The sequence below is a fragment of the Balaenoptera ricei genome, chromosome 10 (assembly GCF_028023285.1).
Source record: "Balaenoptera ricei isolate mBalRic1 chromosome 10, mBalRic1.hap2, whole genome shotgun sequence".
Lineage (NCBI taxonomy): Eukaryota > Metazoa > Chordata > Mammalia > Artiodactyla > Balaenopteridae > Balaenoptera > Balaenoptera ricei.
This window is the reverse complement of record NC_082648.1, coordinates 26,516,715-26,533,925: the sequence shown is the minus strand read 5'-3', so window position 1 is coordinate 26,533,925 and position 17,211 is coordinate 26,516,715. Positions and strand designations below refer to the sequence as shown.

The 17,211-nt window shown below is 38.6% G+C and overlaps 1 protein-coding gene across 4 annotated transcripts in view; it reads left to right on the top strand.

Annotated features, from left to right (window-relative positions):
• Positions 1 to 17,211, top strand: part of DENND5B (DENN domain containing 5B) — a 214,622-nt gene that overhangs the window by 124,754 nt on the left and 72,657 nt on the right. For all 4 annotated transcript variants that reach the window (XR_009505338.1, XM_059935599.1, XM_059935600.1 and 1 more), the window contains one exon: positions 14,979 to 15,166. Coding sequence is in view for 3 of the 4 variants with exons in the window: in XM_059935599.1 (XP_059791582.1) it covers positions 14,979 to 15,166 (188 nt within the window). In the remaining variant the exon portion in view is untranslated. The remainder of the gene's footprint in view (positions 1 to 14,978; positions 15,167 to 17,211) is intronic.

The window sequence follows — 17,211 nt, the reverse complement described above, 5'->3', positions numbered from 1 at the left end:
GTCATATGGTAGTTCTATTTTTAGTTTTCTAAGGAACCTCCGTACTGTTCTCCATAGTGGCTGTATCAATTTACATTTCCACCAACAGTGCAACAGGGTTCCCTTTTCTTCACACCCTCTCCAGCATTTACTGTTTGTAGATTCTTTGATGATGGCCATTCTGACTGGTGTGAGGTGATACACTGTGGTTTTCATTTGCATTTCTCTAATGATTAGTGATGTTGAGCATCCTTTCATGTGTTTGTTGGCAGTCTGTATATCTTCTTTGGAGAAATGTCTATTTAGATCTTCTGCCCATTTTTGGATTGGGTTGTTTGTTCTCCTGATATTGAGCTGCATGAGCTACTTGTATATTTTGGAGATTAGTCCTTTGTCAGTTGCTTCATTTGCAAATTTTTTCTCCTATTCTGAAGGTTGTCTTTTCGTCTTGTTTATGGTTTTCTTTGCTATACAAAAGTTTGTAAGTTTCATTAGGTCCCATTTGTTTATTTTTGTTTTTATTTCCATTTCTCTAGGAGACAGGTCAAAAAGGATCTTGCTGTGATTTATGTCATAGAGTGTTCTGCCTATGTTTTCCTCTTAGAGTTTCCTCTAAGTGTCTGGCCTTATATTTAGGTCTTTAATCCATTTTGAGTTTATTTTTGTGTATGGTGTTAGAAAGTGTTCTAATTTCATTCTTTTACATGTAGCTGTTCAGTTTTCCCAGCACCACTTATTGAAGAGGCTGTCTTTTCTCCATTGTATATTCTTGCCTCCTTTATCAGAGATAAGGTGACCATATGTTCGTGGGTTTATCTCTGGGCTTTCTATCCTGTTCCATTGATCTATATTTCTGTTTTTCTTGCAGTACCATACTGTCTTGATTACTGTAGCTTTGTAGTATAGTCTGAAGTCAGGGAGCCAGATTCCTCCGGCTGCGTTTTTCTTTCTCAAGATTTTTTTGGCTATTCGGGGTCATTTGTGTTCCCAAACACACTGTGAAATTTTTTGTTATAGTTCTGTGAAAAATGTCATTGGTAGTTTGATGGGGATTGCATTGAATCTGTAGATTGCTTTGCGTAGTGTAGTCATTTTCACAGTGTTGATTCATCCAGTCCAAGAACATGGTATATCGCTCCATCTGTTTGTATTGTCTTTAATTTCTTCATCAGTGTCTTATAGTTTTCTGCATACAGGTCTTTTGTCTCCTTAGGTAGGTTTATTCCTAGGTATTTTATTCTTTTTGTTGCAATGGTAAATGCGAGTGTTTCCTTAATTTCTCTTAGAGATTTTTCATCGTGAGTGTACAGGAATGCATGAGATTTCTGTGCATTAATTTTGTATCCTGCTACTTTACCAAATTCATTGTTTAGCTCTAGTAGTTTTCTGGTAGCATCTTTAGGATTCTCTATGTATAGTATCATGTCATCTGTAAACAGTGGGAGTTTTACTTCCTCTTTTCTGATTTGGATTCCTTTTATTTCTTTTCTTCTCTGATTGCCATGGCTAAAACTTCCAAAACTCTGTTGAATAACAGTGATGAGAGTGGGCAACCTTGTCTTGTTCCTTATCTTAGAGGAAATGGTTTCAGTTTTTCACCATTGAGAGCGATGATCGCTGTGGGTTTGTCATATATGGCCTTTATTATGTTGAGGTAAGTTCCCTCTATGCCTACTTTCTGGAGAGTTTTTATCATAAATCAGTGTTGGATTTTGTCAAAAGCTTTTTCTGCATCTATTGAGATTATCATATGGTTTTTATCCATCAGTCTGTTAATATGGTGTATCACATTGATTGATTTGCGTATGTTGAAGTATCCTTGCATTCCTGGGATAAACCCCACTTGATCATGGTGCATGATCCTTTTAATGTGCTGTTGGATTCTGTTTGCTAGTATTTGTTGAGGATTTTTGCATCTATGTTCATCAGTGATATTGTCGTGTAGTTTTCTTTTTTTGTAACATCGTTGTCTCATTTTGGTATCAGGGTGATGGTGGCCTCGTAGAATGAGTTTGGGAGTGTTCCTCCCTCTGCTGTATTTTGGAAGGGTTTGAGAAGGATAGGTGTTAGCTCTTCTCTAAAGGTTTGATGGAATTCACCCATGAAGCCATCTGGTCCTGGGCTTTTGTTGGTTGGAAAATTTTTAAGCACAGTTTCAATTTCAGTGCTTAAGATTGGTCTGTTCATAGTTTCTATTTCTTCCTGGTTCAGTCTTGGAAGGTTGTGCTTTTCTAAGAATTTTTCTATTTCTGCCAGGTTGTCCATTTTATTGGCATATAGTTGCTTGTAGTAATCTCTCATGATCCTTTGTATTTCTGCAGTGTCATTTGTTACTTCTCTTTTTTCATTTCTAATTCTATTGATTTGAGTCTTCTCCCTTTTTTTCTTGATGAGTCTGGCTAATGGTTTATCAATTTTGTTTATCTTCTCAAAGAACCAGCTTTTGGTTTAAGTGACATTTGCTATTGTTTCCTTCATTTCTTTTTCATTTATTTCTGATCTGTTCTTTATGATTTCTTTCCTTCTGCTAACTTTGGGGGTTTTTTGTTCTTCTTTCTCTAATTACTTTAGGTGTAAGGTTAGATTGTTTATTTGAGATGTTTCTAGTTTCTTGAGATAGGATTGTATTGCTGTAAACTTCCCTCTTAGAACTGCTTTTGCTGCATCCCATAGGTTTTGGGTCGTCACGTTTTCATTGTCATTTGTTTCTAGGTATTTTTTGATTTCCTCTTTGATTTCTTCAGTGATCTCTTGGTTTTTTAGTAGCGTATTGTTTAGCCTCCATGTGTTTGTATTTTTTACAGTCTTTTTCCTGTAATTGATATCTAGTCTCATAGCATTTTGGTCAGAAAAGATACTTAATACGATTTGTGACCCAAGATATGATCTATCCTGGAGAATGTTCCATGAGCAGTTGAGAAGAAAGTGTATTCTGTTGTTTTTGGATGGAATGTCCTATAAATACCATGTATGTCCATCTTGTTTAATGTGTCATTTAAAGCTTGTGTTTCCTCATTTATTTTCCTTTTGGATGATCTGTCCATTGGTGAAAGTGGGTGTTAAAGTCCCCTACTATGATTGTGTTACTGTCAGTTTCCCCTTTTATGGCTGTTAGCCTTTGCCTTATGTATTGAGGTGCTCCTACGTTGGGGGCATAAATATTTACAATTGTTATATCTTCTTCTTGGATTGATCCCTTGATCATTAAGTGGTGTCCTTCTCTGTCTCTTGTAACAGTCTTTATTTTAAAGTCTAGTTTGGGACTTCCCTGGTAGCGCAGTGGTTAAGAATCCGCCTGCCAGTGCAGGGGACACAGGTTCGAGCCCTGGTCCGGGAAGATCCCACATGCCGTGGAGCAGCTAAGCCAGTGCGCCTACAACTACTGAGCCGGTGCTCTAGAGCCCGTGAGCCACAACTACTGAGCCTGTGTGCCACAACTACTGAAGCCCACACACTTAGAGCCCATCCTCTGCAACAATAGAGGCCACTGCAAAGAGAAGCACGTCTGCCTCAACAACGAGTAGCCCCCACTCGCAGCAACTAGAGAAAGCCCATGTGCAGCAGCAACAAAGACCCAATGCAGCCAAAAGTAAATAAACAAATTATAAATAAATTTTAAAAATAAAATAAAAAATAAAGTCTATTTTGTCTGATATGAGAATTGCTACTCCAGCTTTCTTTTGATTTCCATTTGCATGGAATATCTTTTTCCATCCCCTCACTTTTAGTCTGTATGTGTCCCTAGGTCTGAAGTGGGTCTCTTGTAGACAGCATATATACAGGTCTTGTTTTTGTATCCGTTCAGCCAGTCTGTGTCTTTTGGTTGGAGCATTTAATCCATTTACATTTAAGGTAACTGTCGATATGTATGTTCCTATTACCATTTTCTTAATTGTTTTGGGTTTGTTTTCGTAGGTCTTTTCCTTCTCTTGTGTTTCCTGCCTAGGGAAGTTCCTTTAGCGTTTGTTGTAAAGCTGGTTTGGTGGTGCTGAATTCTCTTAACTCTTGCTTGTCTGTAAATGTTTTAATTTCTCCATTGAATCTGAATGAGATCCTTGCTGGGTAGAGTAATCTTGCTTGTAGGTTTTTCCCTTTCCTCACTTTAAATGTATCCTACCACTGCCTTCTGGCTTGCAGAGTTTCTGCTGAAAGATCAGCTGTTAACCTTATGGGGGTTCCCTTGTATGTTATTTGTTGCTTTTCCCTTGCTGCTTTTTTTAATATTTTTTCTTCGTATTTAATTTTTGATAGTTTAATTAATATTTGTCTTGATGTGTTTCTCCTTGGATTTATCCTGTATGGGACTCTCTTCACTTCCTGGATTTGACTTACTGTTTCCTTCCCATGTTAGGCAAGTTTTCAATGATAGTCTCTTCAAATATTTTCTCAGACCCTTTCTTTTTCTCTTCTTCTTCTGGGACCTCTATAATTCGAATGTTGGTGCGCTTAATGTTGTCCCAGAAGTCTCTGAGACTGTCCTCAATCCTTTTCATTCTTTTTTCTTTATTCTGCTCTGCGACAGTTATTTCCACTATTTTATCTTCCAGGTCACTTATCTGTTCTTCTGCCTCAGTTATTCTGCTATTGATTCCTTCTAGAGAACTTTTAATTTCATTTATTGTGTTGTTCATCATTGTTTGTTTGTTCTTTAGTTCTTCTAAGGTCCTTGTTAAATGTTTCTTGTATTTTCTCCATTCTATTTCCAAGATTTTGGATCATCTTTACTATCATTACTCTGAAATCTTTTTCAGGTAGACTGCCTATTTCCTCTTCATTTGTTTGGTCTGGTGGGTTTTTACCTTTCTCCTTCATCTCTGCATATTTCTCTGTCTTCTCACTTTGTTTAACTTACTGTGTTTGGTGTCTCCTTTTTGCAGGCTGCGTGTTCATAGTTCCCGTTGTTTTTGATGTCTGCCCCCAGTGGGTGAGGTTGGTTCAGTGGCTTGTGTAGGCTTCCTGGTGGAGGAGACTGGTGCCTGTGTTCTGGTGGGTGGGACTGGATCTTATCTTTCTGATGGGCAGGGCTGCGTCCAGTGGTATGTTTTGGGGTGTCTGTGAACTTAGTATGATTTTAGGCAGCCTCTCTGCTAATGGGTGGGGTTGTGTTCCTCTCTTGCTAGTTGTTTGGCATGGGGCATCCAGCACTGGTCATTGGGTGGAGCTGGGTCTTAGTGTTGAGCCGGAGATCTCTGGGAGAGCTCTTGCCGATTGATTGATAATACGTGGGGCCACATGGTCTCTGGTGGTCCACTGTCCTGAACTTGGCTCTCCCACCTCGGAGGCTCATGTCCGACACCCAGCCGGAGCACCAAGACCTTGTCAGCACACAGCTCAGAAGAAAAGGAAGAAAGGAAAAAAAAAATTTAGAAAAATTAAAAAAATAATAGTAAAATAATAAATTTTTTTAAATAAATAAATAAAAGAAGAAGAGAGCAACCAAACCAATAAAGAAATCCACCAATGATAACAACTAAAAACTAAACTAAGATAAACATAAAAATCAGAAACAAATCAGTCACAGACAGCAAACACCAAGTCTACAGTTGCTCCCAAAATCTACCGCCTCAATTTTGGGAACATTTGTTGGCTATTCAGGTATTTCACAGATGCAGGGTTCATCAAGTTGATTGTGGGGATTTAATCCGCTGCTTCTGAGGCTGCATGGAGAAATTTCCCTTTCTCTTCTTTATTTGCATGGCTCCTGAGGTTCAGCTTTGGTTTTGGCCCCACCTCTGCATGTAGGTCACCCTCAGGCATCTGTTCCCCACCCAGACTGGAGGGGGTTAAAGCAGCGGCTGATTAGGGCTCTCTTGCCATCTCAGGCTCGGGAGAGGGAGGCGAGGGAGGCGTACGGTAGTCATAATTAGAATGCGGTGTGGCCTGTGGCGGCAGAGGCCGACATGACATTGCAGTGGCCTGAGGCACGCTGTGTGTTCTCCTGGTCAAGTTGTCCCTAGATCTCGGGACCCTGACAGTGGCGTGCTGCACAGGCTCCGGGGGGGTTGGGAGGGGGTGTGGGTAGTGACCTGTGCTTGCACACAGGATTCTTGGTGGCAGCGGCAACAGCATTAGCGTTTCATGCCCGTCTCTGGGGTCTGGACTGATAGCTGCAGCTTGTGCCCTTCTCTGGAGCTTGCCTAGGCAGTTCTCTGCCTTCTGTGGGCACACAGGGAGGGAATCCCCTCTCCTAGTGCACCCTGAAACAATGGTCTCTTGCCTCTTCGGCAGGTCCACACTTTTTCCCGGATTCCCTCCTGGCTAGCTGTGGCGGACTAGCCCCCTTCAGGCGGTGTTCACGCTGCCAACCCCAGTCCTCTCCCTGGGATCCGACCTCCAAAGCCCGAGCCTCAGCCCCCAGCGCCCACCTGTCCTGGTGGGTGAGCAGACAAGTGTCTCAGGCTGGTGAGTGCTGGTCGGCACCGATCCTCTGTGCGGGAATCTCTCCGCCTTGCCCTCTGCACCCTGTTGCTGCTCTCTCCTCTGTGGTTCCGAAGCTTCCCCCCAACTGCCCACCCCACCCCCATCTCCACCAGTGAAGGGGCTTCTTAGTGTGTGGAAACTTTTCCTCCTTCACAGCTCCCTCCCAGAGGTGCACGTCTCGTCCCTCTTCTTTTGTCTCTTTTTTCTTTTGCCCTACCCAGGTACGTGGGGAGTTTCTTGCCTTTTGGGAAGTCTGAGACCTTCTGCCACCATTCAGTAGGTGTTCTGTAGGAATTGTTCCACAAGTAGGTGTATTTTTGATGTATTTGTGGGGAGGAAGGTGATCTCCACATCTTACTCCTCCTCCATTTTGAAGGTCCCCCACTATGTTACTCTTTTTAAAGAACTAACTTTTACCTTTGTTTGTACTCTCTTTTTTATCTTTGTTTTCTGTTTTATTAATTTTTGGTTTTGTTTTTTACTTCCTTTGGACCCATCCCACCCCCAGTATTAACATCTTAAGTATTTGAGTGTTATGTTAGTTGCATCCCACAAGTCTTAGTATCTGGTATTTTCGTTATTCAATTCTAAGAATTTTTAAATTTTCATTTATTTTGACCATTTGCCTTTCTCCCTCTTTTTTTTTTTTTGCCTTCTTTTGAAATAATTGAAACGTTTTTTCTCATTGCAGTTTTTTTTTAAATTTAATTATTGTAGGTGTTATATGCTGTTTCTCTTTATTAATGGTAAACTTTGAAATTTATCATGAACACTCAGTGTTATGTTAATCGGAATCTTTAAAATACAGATACTCTAAAAATGCTTTGACTCCAATTACCCCCATCATGGCTTACTTGTTATAGTTGTTCAAAATTTTGATAATCCCTCAAATTAGGTATATTTTATGTACTTGATTTTGCTTAAACTTACTCGTAATTGCCATTTTAAAAAAATTCACATTCGATTTTGTATCTTAGGTATTTCTTCTGGGATTAGTCTCCTTATTCCTAAAGTGTATCCTTACAAGTTCCTTAAATGAGGTGGCATTCTCTATTAGATTTCGTTCGTCTGACAGTGTTTTAAATTTGTCCTTGTTTTTGAAAGATGGTTTCATTGGATATTAAATTCTATGTTGAAAGTTTTTTTTTCCTCTCTCTCTTAGCATATTATATTCTACTGTCTTCTGGTTTCCATTGTAGCCATTGAGAAGTCATTTATCACAATCACTCTAATTGTCATTCCTTGGCCAGAAGTCTATTTTCATTCTGGCTATATATATGATTTTCTGTTTGTCTTTGGTGTCCTGTATTTTGACTGTGATTTATCTAAATGAGAGTTTCTTTATTTGTCCTGCTTGTGAGTCATTGTGTTTCCTGAAATCTAGGGTTAATATTTTTCACCAGTGTTGGAAAATTCTTAACCATCTTTCTAAATTTTACTTGCATCTGTCTTTTTTCTTTTTTATCCTTCTGAACTTTAATTAAACGTGTTATTCTGTCTTGCTCAGTCTTCCATATCTCTCAACCTCTTTTTCTATCTCTTTGTCTCTGTGCTGTATTCTGGTTGATTTATCTCCCACCTTATAAATTCTCTTTTTATCCATGTTTAATCCATAGTTAACCCTTCCTTTGACATTTTATTTTTTATTTATTTATTTATTTAATTAATTTATTTATTTTTTTTGGCTGTGCTGGGTCTTCGCTTCTGTGCGAGGGCTCTCTCCAGTCGTGGCGAGCGGGGGCCACCCTTCATCGCGGTGCGTGGGCCTCTCACTGTCGCGGCCTCTCTTGTTGCGGAGCACAGGCTCCAGACGCGCAGGCTCAGTAGCTGTGGCTCACGGGCCCAGTTGCTCCGCGGCATATGGGATCTTCCCAGACCAGGGCTCGAACCCGTGTTCCCTGCATCGGCAGGCAGACTCTCAACCACTGCGCCACCAGGGAAGCCCCCTTTGACATTTTAATTTCAGTGGTCCTGTAAATAGTCTTACTCCTAATTCTTCCTTTAATTTCCTTAAACATATTAAACATACATATTTTATATTCCTTCTCAGATAAATTCAGTATGTCATGAGTTGAGGATTGAGGGTTTATTCCTCCAGGAAGGGTTTGTATTTTCTTTCACCAGGCACCTGAATTCACTGGCAACACAGGTTTACTTTAAGTTAAAATTCTCACTCTTAGTCTTTCTTTGGGCCATACAGATAGCATGAGAGCCCCAAACATCCTTGAAAACTAGCCAGTAGGTAGGAATTCACAGGGAGGCTTTTTTCCCCCTTCCTCCCTGGGCCATGACCAGGGCCAGAACAGACTACTTTCCTTGGCAATACAGATTTTGGTTTTGTTTTTTCCTTTCTACAGGTTTTTGCCCTTTTAGGTCTAGCTTTTTGCAAGAGGATCTACCATCTTAATTCCAGCCCTTCTTGGACTTTGTCCCTCAACATGCACAGAAGTAAAACCGAAGCTCTAGGCCACCTTAGATCAGTAAACACTCCAAAGACAGCCAGATGTTTGAGGTTTACCACACTGGACTCTTGCTCACATTTTGTTCCCAGCCTCCAATGACTTCCCTTATTTTTATTTTTTTTTTTAATTTATTTATTTTATTTATTTATTTTTAACTGCATTGGGTCTTCATTGCTGCACGCGGGCTTTCTGTAGTTGCGGCGAGCCGGGGCTACTCTTCGTTGCGGTGCACGGGCTTCTCATTGTGGTGGCTTCTCTTGCTGCGGAGCACAGGCTCTAGGCACGCAGGATTCAGTAGTTGTGGCTCGCGGGCTCTAGAATGCAGGCTCAGTAGTTGTGGTGCACAGGCTTAGTTGCTACGTGGCATGTGGGATCTTCCCAGACCAGGGCTCAAACCCGTGTCCCCTGCACTGGTGGACAGATTCTTAACCACTGTGCCACCAGGGAAGCCCCAACTTCCCTTATTTTTTTTGGCAAATTCATAGTCACGTATTGGGTGTTATATAGCTATTCTATTTACCATTTGTAGATTAGTTTTGGAGTCCTAGTCTACAACACTGCCATAAATAGAAATGTTTAAAAAAGATCACTGAACTAAAATTAAAATGAACAGATTGATTGTGACAGTTATTACAGAATGTAACAACTGCTAGGCATATTAATGTAACTATTAGTAATGTAAAATAGGAAAATAATCCAGATCTTTTTTCTCTTTTACCAACAATTACCAATTATATTTAACCTACATTAAATAATTTAAGTACATAGTATGTGCATAAATACTTTGTTTTTGTTTTAACCTTCATTGAAGCAATAAGATACTACTTTTCACATATCCTCATGAGTGTGAGAAAATTATATTTTTATGAAGGTATAGATATATATATTTATAGGAAGCTATATTTTATTTAAAATTATGAATTAAACAAGACCTTTTAATTTAGAAAACAGTTCTCAATGAATATATAGTTCATTGCCTATTTTGCAAGCCTATTTGACTTTGAAACATATGTATACTTTTTTAAAAAGTCATCTCATATCAAATAAATCCTTTTCAAGTCAGATTCAAATTATTTATTCTCATAGATCCATTTTGGGGGGATTCCACTTCCCACAGATTATTTCCATATAGATTATATTCAGCAAGTTTTAAAAATTGTGGTATGAAAAAAAACCCATAAATTTACCATCTTAACTATTGCTTAGTGAAAAGTTCAGTAGCATTAAGTATATTCAACTGAAACTCATACCCATTAAACAATAACTCCGCATTTTGCACTCCTCTTAGCCCCTTCCTGACAACCACCATTCTTTCTTTGTTTCTATGAATTGACTACTTTAGATACCTCATGTAAGTGGAATTATACAATATTTGTCTTTCTTTGACTGGCTTATTTCACTTAGCATAATGTCCTTAAGGTTCATCCATGATGTTGTAGCATATGTCAGGATTTCCTCCCTTTTTAAGGCTGAATAACTTTCCATTGTATGTATATACCACATTTTGTTTATCCATTCATCCATTGATGGATGCCTGGATAGTTTCCACTTTTTGGCTACTGCGAATAATGGTACTATAAACATAGATGTACAAATATATCTTCAGCACTCTGCTTTCAGTTCTTTTGGGCATATACCCAGAAGTGGAGTTTCAGCAGGTTTTTAGTACTTAGCTGCTTCCTGCTGCTGCCAAACACACTTTGGTTTTCTGTGTTGATAATATAGATATACTTTTAATAGCTTCAGTATATTTCATTATATAACTGGCCATAAATCTAACCCTTTTGTTAGTTACTTAGGGTATTATAAATAGTTTATTGTTATAAATGACACTTTATACATAAGCGTCCATGTACTTATGTTTTTGTATATTTATGTGATAAATTACTAGAATTGCTGGGTCAGATGATCTGTATATTTTTTAAGCTTTTGATAGATATTGCCAAGTACAAAGCTCTAGCAATTTATGCTGCCTTTATAAGGCAATGTATGAGAATACCCTTTTCTCCACACCTTTGCTGTGATTTTCTTTTTAATCTTTGTCAATCTGATTAAAGCAAAATGTAGCTCACTTTTCAGCCATCATCGAGGGTGATTTTTTTTTTTAATGTTCATTTGAATTTGTATTCTGCCTTTTGTGATATCTTTGTGAACTAGGAAGATAAGCTGAATTATGCATGGGTCCAAGCCCTTAAAGCCAGCCTGGCTCAGTTAGTAACCAGTCACTGCCTTGGGTTAGTACATGTATAATCTTTCAGCTGCATCAGGATGTTCACCAGAGGTGTGCTGGACACCACCATCCTCACACCTCCACTGGCAGTGCTTCGCAGTATGTAAACCCCGATAATCATGGCGTTTTCATGGGGCATTGCACCACCAGCCAGCGCTGGACCTGCTCTGTGTCACTCAGCCATCTCCTCAGCCTGCAACATGGGTCCTGTGCCCCCAACGTCAGCTCCAGCCCCAGGCCGCTGGACTGTCCCCACGGGGCCGACCTTATTCTCCACAGTGATGCTGGTGGACAGGGGCCGAGACCCGGGGATGAGACAGTGGAGGCCAGGCCATCTCAGGGTCTGTGCCTGTGCCACTGCTAGGCAAATTTTTGGCAGTATGTTTTATTGTATAACATAGGCAAGCATATTGTCCAATAGTTTTATTTCATTTTACATGTCTTAGATGTTAACATATTAATTTATTAGTACACATTTATTGATCACTCACTATGTAGTAGGTCCCGTACCAAGTGCTAGAAATTCTGAGATTAAAAATATAGTCATTGCTCTCCAGCAGGTGATGGTTAGTAGGGAAGAGCGGAGAGATAAATGAATAGATAATTATAATTGAATTTTAATAGTTTTAGTGAGAGGAATAATTAGTGTGATGGAAATAGAGATGGGGTACTGTGGAAGCATGTGGAAGGGACTCTAGTGACGATAAGAAGTATTCACGGAATGCTTTCCAAAGGAACCATTGCCTAAGGAAAAAGTGGAACTTAGCCAGGTACTGCAAGTGGAAGAGACATTCTGGGCAGAGGGAAGGGGTGTACAGAGGCACAGGGACCTGTGAAAATATTTCATGTTCAGTAAATGAATTTTAAGCAGATGATTTGACTGTATATGTGGTGGTAAGAAATGAAGCAGGAAAGGGCCAAATTATGAAGAGCCTCATATGCCATGCTGAGGCATGTCTTAAATGTGGAAACTTATTACACATTCATCACTTTGAGTATCAAAGAAAAAGTAATTTTCCAAATTATTTAAATTTTTTAAAACATGCTTAAAGAAGAAAACTACCTTTTATTTCTTGATTCAGTTAAAAAGAATTGTCTTGTTTCTGCTAAGTAACTGCATTATTAAAAAGTGTATGGCGTTTAAACCAATCTTGAGAAAGCAGAACTGGAAAAAAGAATAGACATAGAACACCCACAAGTTGGTGGAATTGTGGTGAAGGAAAAATAAACCATGTGTATCAGTCTTTCATGTCTACTAGAAGAGGGGAAAACATATAATTTATTTTCACTTCCCAAGTGAAAGTTTACCATAATCAAAGCAAGAAAATAGCCCAAGATGCTGGTTTCCATTCCTTAAAGAATTTGTGTTTCCTTTGAGTTGAACATTTTCCATCAACAGTAAATAAAGTAGCCAAGCTGCTAGGGATTTGGTATGATGGCTTAAAACCCTCTGCCTTTCAGGATAGGTCCAATCAGGAGACAGATTAAACCACACAGTAATTTAAATAGAGGAAAGTAATAAGAAGAATTATTAAACTATAATAGGAAACTGTAAAGACATGAAGAAAACTCTAAAGGGTACCCTAGGAAGGACAAACTTGGAAGGGGACCCACTTCCGAAGGCTGAGGTTCATATCTCATTGAAGAAAGTGTGGTGGCAGCTCATTGGATGGTGGAGGTCAGTGGGTTGCCTGGGCCAGAGCTGATCCTCAGTCACCAGGCAAGCAGAAGACAAACCTCCCAGGTCCAAGTGAGCTGCGGCTGGTGAGCAGGCACACAGAAGTTGTCAGGGCGCCAGGTGGCTGTGAGAGACAAGTGTGCCGTATCTGCATTAGGAGGGCCCAGTCACTGAGGCTGCACGCTCTGGGCGTGTGGCCGGGGAAGTGGGCCACCAGATGTCCTCACATATCCACACCAGTGATCAGCCATGCAGGAGCAAGAACACACAAAACACTGCGCCTTGCCCACTACGCTCGAAAACCAGGGAGGAGAAGCGCTTCCTCCTGCAGTGTCTCTCCGCTGTCCTCTACTGGCAAAGTTTTCCGGTGTGTTCACTATAAAAGAGAACATGCGTACAGTCCAGTCCATTTTCATAGACCACCTATGGAGTGATTTGGAGCTCAGTAAATAGATCAGTAGATAACTGGCACAGGATCTGACTGCTTAAAACCCTGAACCTTTCACCTGTGTCTGGCTTTTAATTGAGAAAGAAAGAAAAAAGCCCCTGACACCCAGGAACTGATCTAGCTCTCAGCTCAGCCTCCCTGTCACTGTAGACTGATGGGATGCTCATAGCTGAGCCATGTTGTTCTTAGAGCATAAACGGTCTCACGGGACCACCCACTCCAAGCAGGGTCACTGTGCAGCCCACAAAATACCAAACACCCTCTTCCCTCAAGCTGCCTGGTATTTGTTTTTTAGAAGTATTCCTGTAAACAGGTTTTCACCTAAAATTTTATAATGAACCAAATAAGGAAAATTTTAAATACATGTAGGCTATGGATAGCTGATGATTCATGACCAAAATCCCATTGTAGACTATTAAAGGTAGTCATTTACAGATTATAAAACAACACAAGAAAAATTTCAATGGAAAACATCCTGCTTTTGCATGGTTGGGTGTTCTTTGAGTTTGATAGGAACCAAGTAGCATCGCATCATTTCCCTTAACCTTTTAAAAAAGACTTCCCCAGAGTCTTACTCCCCCAGATTTTACTGTATTTATGCACAATAAATTCTGTGAGAGAATAATTATAATTCCACAATATCCATTCTGAAAACCAAACTTTTTTTGGTAACTCATTTATCGGCAAAATCAGATCTGAACCAAAGTGACCCTATTTAAGTTCTTTGAGTATACTGGGACACTCATATAGTTTGCTGCAGAAACATTAATGTATTTAATTACAGGATGCTGCCCTGGATATTTCAGGTATGTGTGGTATGCACAATATTACCTTTCTAAATTAAAAAAGAAAAAATCTGAATTCTGAAACACGTCTGCCTCTGAAGGTTTAAATAGAGATATAGACACATGTATGTATAGTATCCATGGCAGAGTGGTTTTAGAGGGCACTTTATTTGTAGCTGTGTGAGTTGATGAATGTTAACTAAACTTATTGTGATAATTTATTTTGCTGTTTATACATATATCAAATCATCATGTTGTACACCAAATGTTATATGTCAATTATATTTCAGTAAAACTGGGGGTGGGGGTGAGAAGGCACTTTAATACTGTGGACAGTTTTTAGTTTTGATAAATTAGTTTATGTAAACAAAACACAACAAAAAAACCAACCTCTAATTTTCAGGTAGCTTTCACTTTGTCCCTAGATTTGAGTTGGAGGTTAATGTAGGAAGTGTGACTATGAATGCATATATCTGTTGATTTCTTGGACCCACAAAATGAAGGCTAAAATAAATATAATAAGAATAACTGTAGGCTATAGCCATGATCATTTATACAAGAAAAACAGAGCCTCTGAATTGAGGATTGCATAGATATACATGTATATAAAAAGTGATCAGTAGCAATATTCTTACACCTTTTCAATGGGAGAAGTGCCAAGAGCAATTTTATTAGTTCTTATTTGCTTTGCATTTTGAGGGAATGTCATTTCACATACCAGTGTTTTCAGAAGCAAAGAGCTTACTGATGTTTCCCACCTACTCATACCCCCTTAAAACTATTCAGTGAAAACATTTAACTCTTTAATTACGGTGGAATAGAGCTGACCTCTTTTCTGCATGGTCATGAAGAAACATTTTACTTATTTATTAGCACACGAATTTTTTCTGGAAATTGATATTTTCAAGCTTAATGCAGTGATTATGTTTTGATTTGTAATCTTCCCCTCCATTTTTGTTGTTGCTGTTCTGTACAGATTATCAACGCCTGATGACTGTGGCGGAAGGCATCACCACACTTCTGTTCCCATTTCAGTGGCAACATGTTTATGTGCCCATCCTCCCTGCTTCTCTGCTACATTTTCTTGATGCTCCTGTCCCTTATCTGATGGGCCTTCAGTCAAAAGAAGGAACTGACCGTTCTAAGCTAGAACTTCCTCAAGAGGTAAAAACTGACAATGAACGATGAAACACTTGCTGTTTGTTGATTTAGGTCAAGCCCACTTTTGTTAGATAGCATTGTCTTTGTCTGAACTGAGTCTCTGGCTATTCTGAATCTTCCAAGTAGGTCTAGGGCAGAGGCTCAGCCATAGAATGCAGATCCTGACTCCTGATGGTTATTATATGACACAGTCATTAATTAAACATGGATCAAAACAGGACAGTGGCAAATTTTCACAGCTGTAAATTTGTGAAGATGGAGCAGTAGTAGTATTATCTAGGAGCTTTATTATTTTAATAACATTTTATTTCTTTTTCCCTATTCCTGTTATAAATTTTGTTTTTAAGTGGTACAGCCCAATTTTAACATCCTTTAAATTATTGTATTAATTGAGGTGAATTTGATTCTTGAGCTCTATCAAATGGAAAGTAACATCTTTCAGCAAGCTAGAGATCATGGAAATATTAAATACTTTAGTAGTCTGTTTTCAGACGTAAGGCCCGTTATCAGCTTTTTCTAAATGTTAGCTTAGCTTGCTGGTTGAGATAAAAATTCTAACCCTTAGCTTTTAGTCTACCTTAAGATTACTATGCTTTCTGTGTGTTATATTTTCAAATGTTGTTTCAGAAGAAAATAAACAGGAATTCTTGAAAGCATTTTGAATCTGATTTTTAGCGGTTGTTAATGGTACTCAGAATTGAAATGTAAAGCCTTTGAATTGAAATATTGATGAGAGTGCCATGGCCTATTAAAAAACGTAAAATGGTTAATTACATTATATTCGCTATTTAATTAGCACCTTTCTTAATAAAATCTTCCATGCTGTGCTTCACTCTTATTTGTTCTTATTACCCATAGAGATTCTCATTTTAATAAATGAATTTAAAATAACACACTAAGCCACGGACGTTATACCCAGTATTGATTCCTGTAATCATCCACTGCTTACTTTATTCTAATGAATGTTTCCCTACCAAAATTAACATTTTTGTTCAGGGGAAAATAGCTTGATTCAGATCATATAAAATACACATGCAAACTGTTTTGCTCTTTCTGAGCTTGTGCACGTTCTCTGCTTCTCCCTCTCTCTTATACCTCTTTTTTCTAATACCTGAACTCTCATTTTCTCTTTTATTAAATTAATCTAAGTATCTTGTTGGTTCAAAGACGTAAGTCCTTTAAATTTTTAAGGAAAAAGAAATAGACTAGCCAAATGCATTTTGTTTTAAAGACTTAAACAGTGACATGTTTTGGCTTCTTGTTGAGTATCTGGTCTCTTTGCATGTTAATTAAATGATATATTTTTAGACACATAAATATTATCTTTCCATTTTTGCATGAGTAATAATTGTTGGGAAATTTTAAATGCCACCTTGATGTATTTGTTGTCAGGAAATCTTTCTGTCTCTATGCCTGTGTGTATCCTCTGACTCTAAAAATAAACAAACTTAAAAATTCTGAAAGCTCTTACAGTAATGTCTGTGATTTTCTAATTTTTCATTCACTAAACCAACACTATTTAATAAATATACATACTCATGTATTCACAGAGTAGAATAATAAGAAATAACCTGAATCAGCTGTGAAAATAGCACTGCTTCTGTATAGAAGGTATTCATTAGTGCATTACTGGTTTATAAGAAAAGGCTAATAGCATATCACTTTGCTCTGGTTTCATTTTACAATGAGATGAAATAATCTACTCCACAGAATTTGGAGGAGGAAGTGGGTATAAAAATAGTCATTTTAAAAAAGTGACTGGTAATACCCTCCTTTGCCTTGAAAACTGTAAAATAAACTAATAGCTAAAAATAGTGAGAGGGCTTCTTAGAATAGTTGTGAAAATAAGTTTACAAAATGATTATTTTAAGAAGACATGATTTTAGTTGTTAGCTAACTAATGTAACTACATAGACTTATAATTAACTACCCACTCACTTGCCCCATGATTCCAAAATGATAGGCACAGGTAGCCATTTGTTATATTGTTTTGGTCGGGGGAGGCGGGGAGAGTGATGGTGGAAGGATGTAGCACTGGGGATTAGTTG